The sequence below is a fragment of the Gossypium hirsutum genome, chromosome A06 (genome assembly GCF_007990345.1).
Source record: "Gossypium hirsutum isolate 1008001.06 chromosome A06, Gossypium_hirsutum_v2.1, whole genome shotgun sequence".
In the NCBI taxonomy this organism is placed as follows: Eukaryota; Viridiplantae; Streptophyta; class Magnoliopsida; order Malvales; family Malvaceae; genus Gossypium; species Gossypium hirsutum.
The window spans coordinates 2,744,045-2,764,440 of NC_053429.1; the positions used below are offsets into that span (position 1 = coordinate 2,744,045).

The 20,396-nt window shown below is 32.0% G+C and overlaps 2 protein-coding genes across 3 annotated transcripts; one reads left to right on the top strand and one right to left on the bottom strand.

Annotated features, from left to right (window-relative positions):
- The first annotated feature begins 563 nt into the window (after positions 1-563).
- Positions 564-2,382, top strand: LOC107930545 (uncharacterized). Its single transcript, XM_016862212.2, has 2 exons — positions 564-1,185; positions 1,830-2,382. The coding sequence occupies exons 1-2, from the start codon at positions 729-731 to the stop codon at positions 2,327-2,329; spliced, it is 957 nt and encodes a 318-aa protein (XP_016717701.2). The 5' UTR covers positions 564-728; the 3' UTR covers positions 2,330-2,382.
- A 1,557-nt stretch (positions 2,383-3,939) lies between these two features.
- Positions 3,940-14,308, bottom strand: LOC107930594 (pre-mRNA-processing protein 40A). 2 transcript variants are annotated; one of them, XM_016862263.2, is made up of 28 exons: positions 14,116-14,308; positions 13,890-13,954; positions 13,441-13,506; positions 13,134-13,340; positions 12,734-12,928; positions 11,724-11,794; positions 11,539-11,608; positions 9,665-9,717; positions 9,457-9,514; positions 9,017-9,366; positions 8,854-8,926; positions 8,509-8,607; positions 8,277-8,345; positions 8,115-8,192; positions 7,850-7,936; positions 7,720-7,754; positions 7,512-7,617; positions 6,770-6,850; positions 6,530-6,676; positions 6,339-6,455; positions 6,130-6,228; positions 5,963-6,010; positions 5,796-5,888; positions 5,375-5,482; positions 5,229-5,293; positions 5,016-5,118; positions 4,428-4,733; positions 3,940-4,340 (listed from the first exon to the last, which is right to left on the bottom strand). In XM_016862263.2, exons 2-28 carry the CDS (start codon positions 13,920-13,922, stop codon positions 4,203-4,205), a joined length of 2,955 nt encoding a protein of 984 aa, XP_016717752.1. In that variant the 5' UTR covers positions 13,923-13,954; positions 14,116-14,308; the 3' UTR covers positions 3,940-4,202. The 2 variants fall into 2 exon arrangements, with proteins under 2 accessions (XP_016717752.1, XP_016717751.1); XM_016862262.2 differs by having other exon boundaries at positions 13,008-13,340; positions 14,116-14,293.
- Between the last annotated feature and the right edge of the window lie 6,088 nt (positions 14,309-20,396).

Consider the following 20,396-nt stretch of genomic DNA (forward strand, 5'->3'; position numbering starts at 1 on the left):
ACTTTATCGCTTGAATTTAATAATTGGGTTCATTTTGACTTTTAAACTTAAAAAATATAAAAGTTTAATGATATGACACTTTAATATCGTATCATATCATCACTTGAAAATTAAAAAAGTTATATAAATTTTTAAGTAATGATGTGGTATAATCTCAAAGTCTTGCATCGAGTGTTTATAATCAAACGGATTATTAAATCAGTTAAACCACCGATTCCTAATTCAATCAGTTCAATTGTTAAATCAACAATAATATTATTAAACCTATTCAACAGTCAATTTTTGTCCCAAATTTCGATTTTTAACAATTTTAAGCAATTTTCAATACGATCGGTTCAATTCTTTTATTTATATTGTTATATCAATCGATTCTCAATCCAATTGATTCAACTAACTAACCTAACATTGTTCTGATAACAATAATCGTATCATCAAAATTTAAAATCCAAGTTTAAATACTAGAATGATTGTAATTATCATATACAATATCCATGTGTGTGACACGAGCGTGAGAAAAATAAGCTATATAACCTTTCTCTCTCTCTTTCTTTCACTTTCATGGCCTTAAATACCCCATTCTTCCATCTGTTCTCTGTTATTTTACATTCCCAAACTGATAGATGTCCATGTTTTCTCCCATTTAATGCCTAAGGTCTTGCATATGCAACACCTTATCTTCATTTTGTTCCACTTTTTTTCGAGTTTTTTCAATCATCTTTTCAGCTCACATGGCCTCAAGGACCATACCATCCAAGCCTGCAAGACAACTGGGTGAACTCCTTGAAGAACAACAAGAGCCTTTTATCTTAGAAGTTTACCTTTCAGAAAAAGGGTGTGGTGCTAAGAACTTAACTCCCATCCATGGTGGTTCAACCAAAAACAAGACCAAAAAGGGTATCCCACAACACATCCCCAAGGTACTTAAACTTATACCATGTAACAAATTCTTTACAAGCAAAGGGTTAAGAAGAACCAATAATCCCAATGATGAAGATGGAAAGACAGATACATTTTCTTGCTCAGCACTGTGTAATTCAAGCTCAGATAGTGACATAGATGAAGAAGAAGCATCATCATCATCAATGTCTTCAAAAATGGCAGAAAAAGCTGTTGTAGATACAAACATGGAAGATACTAAGCAACACAGTCCACAATCAGTATTAGAAGCTATGTCTACTTCCACAGGTTCATCACTTCGACACCCAATTTTGATCTGATTTTAAATTAAGGGTTAAATCATTATTTAGTCTGAATTTGGCAACTTTTCCCATACTGAGGTCTAATCTATTTTTTGGACGTCTAATCTATTTTTTGTCCAAGTAAGACCATAAACTTAAGCAATTGCTCTCACATCAAATTTGAGCTGGGCAATTTTTCTTACATTGGAGTCTGAATTTTTTTTATTCAAGTTGATCCCTGAACTTGGCAACTATTCCATATTAGGGCTTAAACTTTTTTTGTCCAAGTTAGTCCCTAAACAATTATTCGACAACTATTTTCATGTACATTAGGGCTTAAACTTGACAATTATAGGTTTGAACTAAGCAACTATTCCCACATTAGGACTTAAAATTTCTTTTTTTAAGTTAGTCTCTGAATTTGGCAATTATTCCCATGTTCTATATGAAGGTTTGAAGTAGGCAGTTATTTCCAAGTTAGGGTTTGAACTATTTTTTTCAAGTTCAGCCTTGTTGGACATAATTGTCAAGTTCTGGGACTAATTTAGACAAAATATAATAATAAAGCCCCAATGTGGGAAAAGTTACCAAGTTCAGGTCCTAAATTCAATTACTAAAAATACTAACCCTCATGGTTTAAATTAAAAACAGGTTCCAATACAATGCAGAAAAGCTTCATTTGGCCCAAGTTAATAACAGAGGAATCAATATTATCAGCTACACTATGGAATTTGCTTCTACAAACAACAGATTCAGAACAGTCAAGTGGTTCATCACCATTTTCAATGTCAAAAAGGGTATTACAGCAAACAAAGCAGCTACTGTTAGACTGTGTAAGAGAGCTTGTGGATCATAACAATGGCTGTATGAAAGAAGGGAAAGGGAAAAGGTATTTAGGGTCAGAAGAGATTGGGAATGTTATCTGTGAGAAAATAAAAGGATGGGGAAAACAACGTGGGGATGAAACAAACATACAAGAGATGTTGGAATTGGATGTAATTGAAACAAAGCAAGAATGGGAGGGTTTTGAGATTGAATCATATAAAAAGGAGATGGGGATATGTATTGGAAATGCCATTGTTGAAGAGCTTATAAGTGATGTTGTTATGGATATGATTGATGGATTGATTTTGTTAGATAACATAACATGAATGTAATTTTGGTTTTGCTTTGCTTCTAATTTCCAATTACTATTTTGATTTTATGTGCTTCTTCTAATCTTCTTTCCTCTCTTTAGATTTATTGCATAATGATAGAAATTAATAAATATATTATTAAAGGAGTTAACTGCATCAAACATATTTAAACTATTGATATTATACTAATCAAGTCCTATTGTTATTAAAATCGTTAATTTAATTGTTATCTTGTACATCGGGTCTTATACAACAAAATTTAAAATGAAAATTTTAATAAAAAATGAATGTTGTAAAATTCTTAATCTTTTTATTTTTTTAGTTTTTACTTTTAAAAATTATACTGCAATGTCTTATTTTTAAAAATATTTAATTTTTAAATTTAGTTAGATAAGATTTGATGTGTCATTTAATGGTTTCAATAATAAAAGCACCTTACTGATATAACATTATGGTTTTTTTACCTCGATTAATTTTAATCCAAATTTAAAACCCAATTTATTTGGTCAAAATACAAATTAGACCCAACTTAATCTAATCATAGAAAGACGATAAACTAGACCAACCTAAACTTGAGTTGGTTTGAACTTGACATTGTCTCGTATTAAAAAAAGGTTTTGAACCCCAAATAATTCAACTTAAAATGGTTCGAATAAATAATTTAAAATTATTTCAACCTGAAATGACCAAACCACAACGATATTAACTTATAATGACCTAACCCAAAAAAATTTAAACAAAATTAATCAAATAAAAAATCAAATTACCCAGAATTCCAGCACACAAAAAAAAATAAAAGAATTTGTTGTTTGCTTGTATAGTGCAGCACTTGAATGCCATCCATAATTGACAAAGGGAAAAATAATATATTAATGATTGAACCGAAATTTAATTGAATATAATTAATGATATTCTTTTTGAGAAATAATATAATAAATGATTGAACCATAGTGTTGGAGCTTTTATTAAATGATGGATTTGATCTATTGAGGTTGACATACAACCCACCATAAAGTAAAAAGTACCTTTCTTTTTTTGTGATTAACTTCAGATATTCGATTAATCATCGGATACCGCCAATCTGATCAAACTAGTAATTAAACCTCTATACAAAATTACAATTAGTCAAGCTTTTGAAGGTCTACCAACTTAATTATACATTCTTTTGGTAATTTTTCTTAATTACTCCACTAAAAAAAGGATTACGATTGTCCCAAAACATTGCTCAAAATGCAGAATAATATAGTAAAACCAGTCAAATTAGTTGAATTAAAAATCAGCCAAAATATCAATCCAGAATAAAGGTATGATATTTCTAATAATTCATTCAATTGAAACGACCAGATTAAAAATCACCACGTAAAACCCTTTATATGTATAATAAATAGAGAAAAGGAGGGACCATAGGTAACACAATAAATGCACATTACATTATGACAAAACACAGGGCAGCACTCAAGACATTTTTCTAAAGCCAACAAAACTGTATATCAAAGTCAAAATAGCGTCAAGGAAAGGAAATTGTACCTCTTAGATGCTCTCTTAATAAAGATGGAAAATTCCAATACAAAACAGAGTGATTTTTAAGTAAAGACAAATAATAATATTAAAAATAATCACATGCATTCAACCAAAAGACCAAATCTTTGTATAAAGCCAACAGTTTGCTTCTGATGTGTGAATGACTACAAAATCTAATTTTTACTAACTTGGTGAAATTTTTTTTTTTATATTTTTGCCTGTGTAGAAAAGGCTAAAAAGTTAAAATGTGATTAGAGTTGTAGATGACTTGGTTTACAAAATACAACAATGTAGCAGTAAAATCATTTAAGTACTAGTTTATTTCCCAACTTTGTTTACTTAGCTTTTTAGATGAGAATAGGAAACACTACTGGATTTCACCATCCTCACCGAGCTCGCCATCTTCCAGCTCCTCGTAACCACTGTTTCGGCGTGAGCCGTCACGGTGATCTCTCTTGTGTTTTCTATGTCGGCTTTCACTGTCAGAATCGGGTGAGTGAGCATGCTGCCAAGGAAACATTGGAAGAACAGTTAAGGCTTAGTTGGACAAACATGTAAGTACTATCATAAACGGATAGATAGGTAGATATACCTTTCTAGATTTCTTACGGTCGCTACCGTGTCTACGAGACTTCTTTGACTCCTCTCTATCATCCTTGTCAGAACTCCCATCATCAGCAGCATGTCGTTTACGGTGTTTCCTGTCTTTTTCCTTCTCCTTTTTCTTCTCCTCTTTATGGCCGTAGCTGTCAGATATATCTAAATTCTCACTATCTGTTTCATCTTTTTTAGTTCGGTCTTTACCTTTTTCCCTCTCCCGTTCTCTTTCCTTCTCCTTTCTCTCCTTCTCCTTCTCTTTCCGTTTATCTTTCTCTTCTCTATCTTTCTCCTTTTTAGCCTGAAAACAACCAGATAAAACTTCTTTCAGTTTAGAAGAAACCTATGATTTTATGCAAATATGAAGTGGAGATAATGATTCAAGAAAATTAGAGGGAAAACTCAAAAAAACTATGCAACTGTATAAGTGCTTGTATTATTTCATGCACTTCATATACATAAAGTTTAAAACCAACTAAACTTACTTCATGGTGACCAAAGAGTGAAGCGATATCAAAGGTATTTTATGAATATATGAAAATTTTAACCAACTACTTGGAAATATAGTTAAAGATTCACAAACCTTTTCCTCCTCTCGTTTACGCTCCTTTTCTTTAGCTTTATCCTGTAAGTGTGTAATGTATTCCTCAAAGATCTCTCTCCTAAAGCTTTCTTCCGCAATTGATCTAATAAAAAACATGGCAAGAAACCAACAAAGGAGGAAAGAATCATAAAAGTGAGAAAAAAGATAAACAAACGGTTGTTTATCTTTAATGCAAAGATAAGGGTGAAATACCTGTATTCTTGGCTTTCTTCAAAAAGTGGTTTCGATTCCTCCCAGTTAGAAGAAGCGGTTATCTCCTGCAAAGAAGCAGGACTAGAAATTAAACAAGTTTACAAAAGCTATACTGCCCATTTGTCTTCAAAAAAAGTATAACAGACCTTATATGTATGTAATAGTCTAGTGAAGTCATCGGCTAGACGTTGACGTTTTTTAGCCTCTTTCTCCTCCTTCTCCTTGGCTCTCTCGAGCAGCTCATCATACACAAGCTGTGAACAAGTAAAGAATAAACTTATCAACGTTCAGCCACAAGCTGTATACTTCATTAATCTAATAAATGAAGTGAACAAAATGCTAAAACAACCAACCAACTTATCAACATCTTATCAAACACTGTTTTGAAGCTCTAAACATCTGATTAAATTATAAAGTACAAGGACTCTAATCAGATAAAGTGTTCTAGGAGGGTTTCATTTAATTCCATAAAAAATCTACAAGAGGTTAGGGCTTCCTTCTTTTCCTTTCCCCCAATCCCTTCCTTTTTTGTTGTTGAAAACATGTGTTCCCTTGCAACAGAAGTACCTTTAAGTTAATATCCGATATCGATGAGGAACCAACATCTTCTGAAATAGCAGTCTTGAAGTCTTCAAATGTCCATGAGTAAACCATAGTAACCTGAGGGAAAGCCAAGGGATTCAATAACAAGAAAGCACCAAGCAAGAACCAGCGACTTAAATATAGTATCCTACCTTCCCTGTCTTCATTGCTTCTTTTATGCGGGTTTTGTCTTCATGATACTATCAATGTACAAAAGAAACCATCAGAAACATGAAATTTTTCCTGCTTGAGCAAAAATATAATGGAAACAAGAGGAAAATGGACACTTCTCACAGAACATATCTGAGGCGGCACACACCTGTTTGTCTAATTCTTCAGCAACATCCTCAAACAAATCTTTTGGAGTTGAACCTGAGGTGTTAGATGCAACAGCAAGATACTGAGGCAATTCTTTCACCTACAAAGCATAAAACAAAGAGACTAAGCAAAAGCTATTGCTGAAAAATAGCAAAACACGCATTGGTTAAAGCCACTCTTACTATAAAACAAGTTAAAATAGATAAAAACCTTTAAACAATAATCTCGCCAATAAGTTTTAGCCGTAAGAGTGCCATCGGCAACGTGTTCTTCCATTAGCTTACGAAATGCATCACGGTTTTTGCGCTCAGCACGTCTCAGTTGTTCCTAAATTTTGACAGAAGAAAAAAGGTAAGAACACAGATCAGTAGCAAATTAGTAATCATAAAAAGTACTTCTACCTTTTGCATCTTCTTTTTTTCCTCTTCTTCCTTCTCCAAGTCATGAATGTAGTCCTGGAATATGAGCAAGCGGTCAATTTTTTCAAGACGTGAGCATCTTTCGTCATCCTCTAAGCGATCTTGAACTTTCCGCCACTGGCTGTTTGCCTGCAAATTGAAAGAAGTTCAGGAAAAAAAGAAATCAAGCTAATGACCTTTACAAGCAGAACAAATAACAATCTTCTTTTGTAAATGTTGTACCTTAATAAAGTCACAGGATTCCAGAAATTTCCTGTATTCTGCTATATTCCGCCTTTTTTCCTCTGCAGCATATTCCCTTTCCTGCATTAAATAACAAGATTACGAATTTGAATAGGTTTAATTTTTTGCTTGGATATTCACCAATGAATATAGTAATACAATGCATAATCCTCCAAAACTTCCATTTATCGATAATGAATACCAACTGATAAAGCAGATGCAAAATATATTGAAACTAGAAATCACAAATCTGCATGCATGAATCTTTTTTTTTTTTCACTCATGAACCTTTATTTGATGTCTGACCCATCATACTTCACAGAAATAACAGTCAAATTTGTGGCAGAAATTAGCAGGATACCAGTGATAATATGTGTTAGAAACAGAAGCAGTAAAATGTTTCAAAGTCAAAGAAATCAAAATCTGAACCAATGATTTTCGTAAGTTATACAAAAATGGCCAAACTGTTTTACAGACTGAATTAGCAGACTATCAATTAACTTGTATTTGGAAGCTACTACTCCCAAGGCAAAATTTGATTGAAAAAGCATCCATCCATAAATATTAATCTTGCTGAAGGCATATGACTGACAGATGAGGAACAAGGTGGAATTCACAGGTTTTTATTCTACAGACAGCACCTAGGCATACTATATCTTGTCACGACATCCACAGACCAAAACCCAATTATACATGAGAAATTGTACATCTGCAAAAACTGCAAGAAGTATGAAACTATTACCTTCCTCTCAAGATCCACTATATAGTTTTCAAAGAGATCTTCCCGATCTCTGGCTCGTTCAACAGCCTTAAACCGTTCATCATTTTCAAACAAACTTTGAGCTTTGCTGAACAGGTTAAAGATTAGTTAGAATATTGAACAGTTTCAACATTTAATAATGAGGCTATAACAAATCTAATTTCCCCAAAACATAGAGAAAAATCTCAACCTCCATCTCATTGATGATGTTAGTTCCTTGGACTCCTGGAAAGAAATCAGAGCAACAAGAAAGCATTAGGCCAAATAAAAACGTAAACAGAGACAAGAAGAGAAGATAATATGAACTTCATGCAACATACTTCCAACATCTTTGTAAACTCTTCTCGAGCTTTCTTCTGTCTCATGCGCCTTTCCTCAGCCTCTAATTTCTTTCTTTGACCCAAATACTATTAATGATATCAATTTGTCAGAACATAATCAGATAATTTTTTATTTAACCCCAAACATTGATTTACAGAAGAAAATAAATTAAGTGAAGTAAGACAAACTTATAGCAATTCTATGACATGTATAACAAAGTGATACCACACAACCGCAACTATAAGACTACTGGTTACCATTTACCTCATTAAAGGCTTGCTTCCGTTCACCAAGTGTCTTCAGAGCACCATATCTTTTGTCATTAATTATTTCTCTCATTGTCTGGAAGAAATTATCAATGTCAGAAGAAACAAACATACTGAAAGAACAAAGCTGGCAGGAAGGCAAAAGATGAAGCAAGAGTACCTGCTCCCAAGTCCAATCAGATTGCACATTTGCAGATTCAAGGAGTGATTTGAAAGCATTTTTTGCCTCCTGAAAAAAAAATTTAGGTAAGAAAACATATAAATGAACTGCCATTGATCCGGTCGATTGCCTAATTGGCATCAAAGCTCCCTGTCTTTAGGGGAAAAGAAAGAACAAAACTTAACTGATAAGACAAAAAAAAAAAAAAAGTGATATGTCTTTGGAACGTTACCAGCTTATTTGCATATACTAAAGGCTCATCATCTGGAACCTTCTCTTCCACTGGAGTCATATTAACTTTTCCAGCCGTTGCCATCCCCTTTTTAGCTTCCTGAAAGAAAAAACAAATTAAAAATATTTTAAACAAAACAACAAATACAAATACAAAAAACATCCCACTGCCAACGTATTTGGAAGTGTGCATCTACAATTTGCCAAATAGACCAGCCAACAATGGTAGGTAGTAACTATTTTTTTCCAAAAATAGAAAAGAACTCTTAAAAAGATCATTTTGCCTCTCCAAGAAATGGTCAAATGAAAGAAGGGAGCTGTGAATTGAAACAACAAATGAGAATACCTCAATGTCCTGAGCAGAAGCTCCATCTGCAAAATGCATAGTGTCTTGAGTTGATGTAGTTTCTGAGCTTCTTCTGAAGTGAGGATACAGAATGATGCAGTTAATTTCAACAACATTATTGAATCACTGAAAAATTAAATAAAAGATCAATAGATGTCCATACGTGACTGCTGTGTTAGCACCGACAGAAGGAGCAGGGACAGTGGAACCTCTGGAGGGGACTGCAGGTACAGGTGTCACAGACACAACAGGGAGTTGAACCCCAGTTGCACTCATAGCAGCTGATTGTGCAACAGGACCTGTTGTTGGTCCAGATACTGAAGTAGGTGAAGGATTAGCAACAGGCGTAACTGAAACTGGGCTTGAATCCTGCAAAGTGTTGGAGCTCACAGGAATAGCTGTAGTAGGTGTCTCAGCTGCAGAGACAGCAGTAGCAACTGGAGCTTGAGGAGCCACTCCTGAACCTGATGGGGTTCCTTGGCTAGCTGCTGCTTGAGCTTGCTCACGAGCTAACTGGAATTAAACATTTAAAAATAATGTCAGATAGGCAAAGTGCCAGCCTACCAGGTAAAGATACGGTAACAATAAATCACAAGGATGAACCTTCAACTCCTCAGGTATTGTCCACTTAGACTCCTTTGTAACCTTGTTGTGGTAATACCTTCAAAATCAATCTCTTGATCACATATTGCTCATGCAAATAAAATTTTAACAGACAAGAAAAAGGTGGATACAATAGGGCATCTAACAATATTCTGTGGGGGGAAAATGTGAATGATAAATAAAAGCGTAAAACAGAGCTCAAACATACTTTCTCCCCTCTGGAGTTGTAAATTCCTTCCAAACAGTGGATGCATCAGCTCTCTGTTACAGAAAAATCAATAATTAAGTAAAGAAGTGAAAGTAGTAATGAAAATAATTTCAGGAAAACATCATGATTATACCAAGGAGTGGTATTATATCAGTCAATGTAAGCTCACCAAGGAAGTTGCCAACAATGCACCCAAGCATATGAAGATGGAACAAATATAAATATACATGACCTTGTTAAGAAAGATTGTTAGTTTCATCCATATGACTCCTCGAAGGGAAGAGGATGAGTGTATATGCAACTATTCTATCATGGTAAAAGATAACACTAGTACACACAATGGTCTCAATTGTAAAAGTCCAAACCTGAAAAGGTAAAGGAAATGTCAACTAAACAACTCAGCCATTGCAATAAGTTAGCCCATGGGCAAGCCAAAGTTTTTGCTCACACGACAGCTATGCTAGAACCAGTACCAGACTGCTCTACTCGGCTAGGATCAATGTAAGTCAAAGAATCTCCAGCAACAGTCTGTACTATGATCCTAATATCAAAATTATTTAACTCTAGTCAAAACTAACAGAGAGAAGGAACAGTTATCTCTGAGTGAGAATTTGGCTCAATTTACCTCCAAATTCTTTTTCACCTCATGAATGTGCTCGGATTCATCTAGAAGTCTTTAACTTAAATACCGATAATATCATCTAAAAGTGCAAGCTAACATCTCATTTAGTTAAAAAGTAACAAAATCCATCTTCCTCCAGGTCCCAAATTGAACCTAAATCTAAATTGTACTTTTCGGTTGCAAATAGCAAAACCTTTAACAGGGCCAAATCTTGAGGATGTTTCCATGCCAAATGAGAAACTTAAATATATTTTTCAGGGATTCCTTAACATCCAAGTCAATTCACATTACTACCTCCTTCGCACCTCTAAAAGGATGAGTAAACAAATTGTAGAGCCAATATGACCAACAAAAAAAACATATACTGAACATCAAATTCTATTCCAAAGGAACCTTTACATAATCACAGCAACAATTATGAAAACAAAAAGAACTGATAAATACAGCAAAAACCTTTGACCCAGCATCTCATACCTCTGAAATCAGTAGCCAATATGTACCTGTGGAACTCTCTACAAACATATGCTTGCAACAATGAAACCATAAAGGAGGAGAAAGGGAACAAGTAATAACATTATTAAACTAGAACCAGAGTAAACAACAAAGAAGTTCGATTGGATAGAAATACATGATAAACAGCATGACACATTCCTTACACCAATCTATAAAACTCATTACTGTACAAAACATAAGATACAGGATTAGATAAATACATGAACTACCAAAGAGACAAGAAAAGAAAAGGAGAAATATATAGAGGTGACAGAAGTTGAAAAGCAGATTAGATAGCCATGTAAAGAGGGGGAAGGGATGTATTACTACCATCCTAAAACCTCACTAACAGCACAGGAAATGAAGAAAAAAATTGAAAACAGTTAATACAAGGCACCTAAATGTCTATATATCTAATCATTCCTCATAAAAAAATTTCCCCGTATAATAAACAAAATGTAAATAGCAAAATGTTGCCTGCCTTGAGAAAAGTGAAGGCCCGCCCTCAAAGTGACCATTTAGAGCAGTCGTTAAATTTCTCCAACTTGCCATGACATCTACAAACCAATTCCAAAAGGCGCAAAAGAAAGAAGAATTCGCATAAAACATTTTTTAACAAGTTAAGAATGGCTACAGTCTCAGCATCCATTAAAGGGGGCAATTTGTATAAATAGCATATCACAACAAATTCAAGGTTAACAGATCATAGAGCATAAAAATTTAACAGCCGAAACAGCAACCAGATGCTCAAATGCCTCACCTCTATTGGTGTCATCAGTTCCAGAGGCTTTTCCCAACTAGATTGCCTTGTCCTTTTGTTGTAATAGTATCTGCAGATATGTAAAACAGTTAGACACAAACTCATGAAAGTAGTAGAAGTTAAAATCCAAATATATAGCAAAACGTGAGCAAAAATCACAATTATGAGGTACTATATAATGTTACCTTCTTCCATCAGCTGATGTATGCTCTTGCCAATCAGAAGATTGCGGAGTAAGGCTAGGAACATTTGCATTCTGGTATGCAAAAAGTGAAGAATAAAAAACAATGAGATTTAATAGAATGGTAACATGGGAACAGCAAGGACAAATGCAAAATACAATGCAAACTAACTTCCAAGATGCAAACTAAATTAAAACATTATACAAGACACAATTTGAGATTATGTAATGCACATATGATTTCTTTTTAAATGTAACGTACAGAAACAGAGAAGACTAAACAAAAAACTTAGCCTAGAAAGCCAAAAATCACTTAAGAGTTTGCAGAATTTCTTCAAAAAAGGAAAAAGATAAAAGATAAACTTTCATAACATAAATTTATGCCAAATTCTAGCTAATGATAAAAGGAACTAAAGCTCATAAAAGTACATAAAATTCATACGTACTCATTGAAGAAAAATTCACTAAAAGCTACTATGTCATATAAACTGCTATGATAAGAGAAAAAAAGCACAAACTGAAGTATTTATTATCCAATTGTAAAACCGTGGAGAAAAGATGAAGATAGGACAAGTCCAAAAGGATTAAAGCTCCGTGGCCTTTCCTTTTTAAATTTATATTTTGGTTATATATGTCCTCTTTTTCTTCTAATATTCCTCTCTCAGTCTTCTCCTCAAGACTGATCACCTTAGTTAACAATTTGTACTTCTTAGGCAAGTTCTCACCACAATTCAATTTATCAATTGAACGTGTTTCTGATCAGCACAATAAATAAACACTGAAGAGAGTATATAACATTTGAATTAAACAAAGAAAATTAGACATGGCATAACCTCGTTATATTTCTGTTTAGCATACTATTTTATATCCCAGGGATGAGGACTTAGTGTATCAACAAATAAACAATGAAGAGAGTATATAACATTTGAATTAAACAACGAAAATTAGACAAGGCATAACCTCGTTATATTTCTGTTTAGCATACTATTTTATATCCCAGGGATGAGGACTTACTGTATCAGCAGAAGAAGGTGGAGGTTGTTGGCTAGTATGCTGTGTTGGTGTAGCAAGTGAAACATTTTGATTTCCAGTTGACAACCAAGGTTGCCCGGCAACTGGAGCAACAGGTGCATGCACTTGAGACATAGGGTGAAACTGCGACGGTGCACTGACATTGTTCTGTGGCAAGCCAAATGAAGATGGCGCAAACTGGGAGAATATAAAAACATCAGAGGCTGTGTAACATATTAACTAAAGGGAAAATAGAAACATTTGAATGAGGTCATACACCATATGATGAAGGGGGCACTCCAGGGGCTCCTACACCAGGCATATGACTATTCAAAGGAGGTGCAGATTGATGTGACTGTGGTGGTTCAGATGTAAGAGGCCTGTTTGTTTGACCATATTGTACCTGTATTGGCTGTTGTGAAGGTGTAGAAAGACCAGGCTGATTTGGCCGCGGTGGAAACTGCTGCATTGGCTGAGAAAACTGCATCTGCTGATTTTGAACAGCTGGCATCCCAATATTTGGAGAAGGAACCTGCCCAACAGGCCGAAACTGTTGGGAAGCAGCTGGAACAAAGTGTTGCCCTTGCTGCGTTGGGACCACTGGTCGAAACTGTAATGGAAAATTTCACACACATAGCATCTAATAAATTGCTCTCAGAAGATTAAAAACCATCTAATAAAAATGAGTAAAAAGAAAAAAGAGTAGCTACCTGTGAAGATAACGGAGAGCCATAACTTTGGGGACCCATGGATCCAACTGCAGGAGGCCAATGTGGCTGGGAAAGAAAGAAGATAGCCAACAAATTTAAACTTCTTAGACCTTCATCAAAAAACTAGAATAAAGGAGATTACTTATGTACTTCGGGCAAAAACAACACCCATTTCTCACTAATATTGAAAACAATAATGCCAGTACCACCAAGAGAGTCTTGTCAAAATCATAGCTTGTAATGTACACATTCAAGTTCTTTCAAACTACTTCCAAGAAGAAAAGGAGAACGATAGAAAAGCCTTAGGCTATGTTCTTAAATTTTAATAAATTTGAACAAAACCTAGCATCAGTAACCAAGCTTTAACCCACAAAAGACAACATAATCTTAGTTAAGATCCTAGATTAAAGAAATGAAGCCAAGAAAATTAAACCTAATCAGCAGGCTACCTGCGCACTAGAGGGTTGAGAATTGTTAGCCATTCCAGAACATATGCAAAGTTTGCCTCAAATACCTGCAAAAAGGATCAATTAATTTATTAACAATCACCAAAAAGAGCTGAGACAGCATCCAAGTTATCCACACCCGAAAATACCAAGAAACAAATTTACTCTAAATCAATCGTAGAAAAATAAACTGAAAAAAAGAAGCTAAAATCGGAATATTAATACTTACAGATATTAAGTGAAGATTAAAAGAGTTTCAATTTGCGAGAAAGCTTGGATCTCAGTGTCGAAATTTTAGGTGCTAGGGTTTAAGAGAGGAATAAGGGGAAAAGAGAAGAAAAATGCTTCTCTTTTTTTTTGAAGGGTAGAGTGGAAAAAAATTGTTTTTCCTTTTGGGGAAAATTTACTAAAAAGTAAAATTTTCTTCTTTTTTTTTCGTTTTATTACCAGTTTTGCCAATTATATCCTTTTGGTGACGAGTGCAGTTTACCTCTCCCGGTATTCTCCGGGTCACTTCCACTAGAATCCGATCCATGGTTTCTTTCGAGTTACAGCCAGTAATACCGGTTCGGTTTAGTTCAGGTCGATCGTTTTTTTTAGATTTTTTTGATTGTTTATTTTAGTTTAATTTTTGATTTTTTCATATTAATTTTTTTTAACTTTTTAGACTTATTTTAATAAAATAAAGTTTGTTTTATTACTTTTGAATATTATTTGGTAAAAAAATCAATAACTTTTATATGATATTTTTAAAAATATCTTTTTATATAGAACTTTTGAGTCATTTCCACTTTTTAAAATGTAATATCGGGTAAATATAATTTTTTAACTTGTATTTTATAAATCGTCTAAACACTTCGGTTCGAGTAAGTTTGGGGCTTATTTTCAATCTTTCCAACCATAAGGATGATATTGTAGGATCCTATAACATTGGCACTGTTGTTAAAATATTTCTAATATTTCAAATTGTGAGTAATATTTAATAATGCATAATTGCTACCTAAGTTACAGGAAATCATAGTCTGCCATAAGCTTTCTATGATAACATTATTGTACAGTAATCTCTTTGTCCATGATATCTAAATTGAACACAAATCATGGAACAATCACACTTGTATAGTATAAACTTTTATTGTTTTGAACCTCGAGTATGCTAAGACAAACAAATAAGTCTAGTATATCATATCATTTCATTTGAGCACGCCATGTATTTTTATTCTTACTTAATCAATGGCTCAACAAATCATTCTGTGTGTGTAAGAGGGGCAAATCCTAATTTGATCTTTCATATCTCACTATATAGACATACTCAATAACAATCTTTATAGTATTATCAATTAGTGAAGACATTTGATTATGTCAATGTATATAACTTTTGCAGTTGGAACTATGATGAGCCCAAGTCTAATGATCATGTATATCATTATCACTATGAGAATTGCTATGACAATTACATAATAATCCAATAAACATTCTCATGGTGGGTCAGTTTAGCACTGTTTCTGTAACATATCCTAATGTGTTGACTTGATATCCTACATCCATAACAACATTTTGTCATCAATCAATTACTATTACTCTCAATGCATTATTGTTCCCCAAACGATATTTCAAAATAATCATGTTATTCATACGAAATTATTATTAATCGATATATTTAATACACAAAAATAAAGATATATTGGAAATAACAATGACAATGTATTTACTAATAAACTAGGTAAAGAAGTATACTACTACAATCATCTTATGATTGGTCTTTAGGAATACTTCAATAATCTCTCATTTGCACTAAGACCAATCACTCATGTATCAAAACCAAGTAATCAAGTTTGACTATCATGTTTTTGCTTTGTCAAAAAATATGTTTAGTGAATCTACGATGTTATCATTTGTTGGTACTTTACACATTTCTACATCCTTTCAATCAAGAATTTCTCAAATGAGATGAAAGTGTCTAAGTATATGTTTGGAGTGTAAGTGAGATCTAGATTCTTTTGCTTGTGCAATAGCTCCATTGTTGCCACAAATATAGTCTTATAGCATCTAATGTGCTAGACACAACTCCGAGTCAAGTAATGAACTTTTTAATCCAAACAACCTCTTTTGTTGCCTATTTGGCTTCAATATACTTAGCCTCTATTGTACCACCATTAAAGCAAAATCGACAATCCAATTGTGATCTAGAATCGTCATTATCGAGTTGGAAGCCAGCGTCAGTGTAACCTTTTACACTTAGCTCTTTTTCACCTCCATATATCAATAATGCATCACTAGTTCTTCTCATGTACGTGAAGATATTTTTAACTGTGGTCTAATGACCTTCATCGGGATTTACTTAGTACTTACTCGTCATACTTAAAACATATGAATCATTTAAACGAGTACATAGCATGATATACATAATAAACCCAATAGTAAATTCATCAGGATTTACGTAATGCTTAGTCATCATGCTTAAAACATATGAATTATTTAAACGAGTACATAATATGACATACATGATAAACTCAACAGCAAATACATATGGAATCTCACTCATGCTTTCTCTTTCTTGTGGCATTGAAGAACATATTTCCTTTGAGAGAGAAATTTCATGTCTCATAGACAAAAATCCTTTATTGGGTTCTTCCATGCTAAATTGTTTTAGTGTTTTATTTTTGTACATGTTTTAGCTTAGACCTATGAGTTGCCTTAGTAACAATTTAAAAAAGCAAAATCAATTAAACCCTTTTAATGTTTAAAAATTATCAAAATTATTATCAAATTTTATTTAAAAAGTTCTAAAAAATTATAATTTTTTTAAAAATAATGATACTGACCTAATAAAAGAGTAGGGTCAAATTTTTATTAAAATATTATAATCATTAGATTTTAATAGGTCGATATTGTTAATTTTTAATAAAAATAATAACTTTTTTTATAATTTTTATAATTTTTATAATTTTTAAATTTTAAAATGACTTAATTAATTTTTTAAATTTTCACTAAAACTTTTTTAACTCTTTAACTTTATTAATTTTAAAATTTTCTATTTTACTTCTAATAAAAAAATAAGAGTCAAATTTCTTTTTAGATAAAAAATAAGTGTCATGCACCAAAATTTTAAAGAAAAAAACTAAAATTTCCAATATCATACATTACCATCTTGGAATTTAGTAGGAGACTTGTGCTTGGTTTCAACAAGTCCACTCATCTTATCCTATAAGCATATTTTCAACCTTGCAAAATGAAATTATTTTCTTTCGAAAATCGAGGTCTCCATTTTTGCTAATAAATTAATGTCTTGAACTCTACAGATTAATTTTTTTAGGTTATATCAAACACCAAAGATTGAACAGCTTCAACTTTGTGACATCAAATCATAAACCCAACTAGCTCTAACAATCAATCCATCCTTTGACCCCGTCTTGTACGTTAAAAAATGTTTAATTCTCATTCCTATCTTCTACTCTTTGAACTTTTAAAATTTAATCCCTCTACTTTTTATTTTAGAAATTTAGTCTCCCTAACATTGTTAGATGGACTTCTGTTGAATTTGAGTAAGTGCTATAGAACTCAAATTTGATGAAAATCTATCAATAATAATATCAATTAATTTTAATTTTTAAATCAGACAAATAAAGTAATTAAAATTTTAAAATTAAAAGTAGAAAATATTAAATTTCAAATTTTGGGCATAATGAAATTTTTTTTTCATTTTGATGAACCTTTTTAATATTTAGCTTATTAGATTATGGTGCGCGGGTAAAAATTTACATAAAAATATATTTGTTATAAAAAACAAACGAGGTTTTGGTTAAAATCTTAAATTTGAGATCTAGAAACCATGTGTCTTGGATATAAATCACATCATGTGAGATTTTTTTTTAGATTTATTTTGGGTTTAAATTAATTTTTATAGATTTTATACATAATAATATATTCACATAAAATTAATCATTGATTTGTAAAATAACAAGTTTTTAATCAATTTTCAACTTAAATAATATTCGGTTGACTCGTGATATTAAGTCAAGTAACACTCGTGGTTGTTTGAACAGGACAAAACAATTGGACCAATTGGTCCGGAAATCAATTAGGCTATCAGTTTGAAGAAATGTATTGAATTAGTTGAACCAATAATCAATATGGATCAAATTATTTTATGAACTATTAATAATTTATTTAATTAAACCGAAAGAAACGATAAAACTGACAAATCGATAACTTGTTTGATTCGATCAACGATCTAATTCTAAAAATAACCTGCATAACACTACAGATATAGATGAAAGAAGTCCATGGAATAAAGTTTAAGCCACGTGATACAAGAAAATAAGAAAACAAACTAAGACAACTTCCAAGAAACTCAAAACACACACAGACACACACACTACAACATCTTTTGAACCAGTCAAACTTCACAAAAACAGTACCCTCCATCTTCAAAAAAACCCAAATTAATCAATATCTCTCTCAATAGGAAGTTGAGAAACCCTAACTAAACTATCATCCCTAACACCACAAGATCCTTTACAAGCAAAACTAAAGAAACCCTTCTTCAAAACAGACCACCCTCTTCCCTTTTTACCTTTGTTGCTCACTTTGGTACACTCTTTATAAGCTGCTAAAAAAGGGTCATCACTATCATCAACACCACTTCCCTTTGAACAAGTTCTCAAAGGGGGTTGAAAAACACAAGGTGGGAGAGGGATTGCAATGTCATGCATCGGTACCTTAGCGCTTTCTAGTCGACATGGAGGTGGTGGTAGCTTTTTTTGTAGAGTGTAATGATCATCACCTTCTTTAAAGGATTGTAATAATTGGGGCGTTTTTTTGGATATACCAGGCTTGTTTTCCCATGAGAAGGGCACGTTCCCTTGAGATTGATTCATTTTTTTGGGGGTGGACAAGAAATGGTTTTGGTTTAAGGATGTTTATAGTAAAGGGTTTTTCTTGTATATATGATCACATAAATTTCCTTGTATATAAAATGTGAGAAAATTACTCGTAGAAGACCAAGTCATAGGAGTCTACATCATAGAATAACCAGAAATGGAGAAGAGACACTTTGGTCACTGATTTATCTTTTGCATTATTTGCCGTCTTTTGTCAGTTATGATTTTGACCTCATTTGATTTTCAGGGTAAACTACAGGTTTATGTATTAATAGCTTAATTTTAAAAAACTATAAAATAGTCATTGAGCTATTTGAAATTTTTTATTTTAAGTTATTAGATTGTTAAGTTTTTATTTTTTTTAAAGTTTGGTTAGCAAGCTCTAAGTTATAATTTGACGATTGGTATGATGGATCAGTATCCGTCGATGAGTAAAAGAACAGAACTTATATCCAAACCAATCTGACAATTAGTATCATCAAGGATCGAAGAAGAAAACTATTTGATTTTTGGTTTACAGATGTATGACTTTCAAAATTGGTTCATAAAATAAAATCTAAACGAGAGAAGAGAAAGGTAAGAAGAGTTTTCAACTTGTGTAGGTAGTGCGAATAAAGAAGGTTATAATACAACAACGATTTTAACAGCCTGGTGATTTAAAAGAAAACTTTTGAATAGTTCAATGAACATTTAGTAACTTTTTGAAGTTAAACGACTAAAACATAAGCTTACTAATCGTTTAATAATTTAATGTTAAAATTCTTTATTTTTGGATTGGGTCGGAATCAAGTTTATATCATATCTAAAAATAAATTATCAAATTTCTTTTATATATATATTTCAATTAGAATTTTTTGTTAACTTTCATGACACTTTATATATTTTAATTAAATTTTTTTGTAAGATTTTATAATATGTAATTTATTTAATTTTTAAAAATTAATATAATATAGACTAATTTTTCTAATAGTAATTAAAAATACAAAATTAGTGGTGAATGTAAATTTAAAAAAATAGAAAATTTTGTCTATTTTTAATTATATTTAGAGAAATAGATTGATTTTAGGGTGTGACGGTTAACATGATAAAAATCGTGTACGTTCTATAGCTAATGCGCTTTCCTTTTACGAAAAATGCTTGTAGTTTCTATTTATATGATTTAAGTTCAAGTTCTCTTTCATGTTTATTTGATTTTTTTTTTCTAATGCATGTTGTTACAAGCCTCTTTTTTATTTTTAAAATTTTTAATTAATGATTTTTTTACTAATAAGTATGTTTTAATTAACAGACATGTTTTTAAGTTTTTTATTTTATTTTTAATTTATATTTTTAATTAATAAATTCTTTATTTATATAGACAAAATAATAAATAAGTAATTATATAATAAAAATATATTTTATATATATCATTATGTTAAATATATTTTACTTTTCAAAAAATATCAACTAATTTTTTATATACTTTTCTTTATATATAATTTTTATATGTTAAATATTTGTTTTTTTTCATTATGTTAAATATCATATATGATATTGAAATAATTAATCAATTTTTTATTTTAAAACTTATGGTATGCATAATGTACATGAAAAACTAAATATTTGACATATTTAAATTTATATCAAAAAG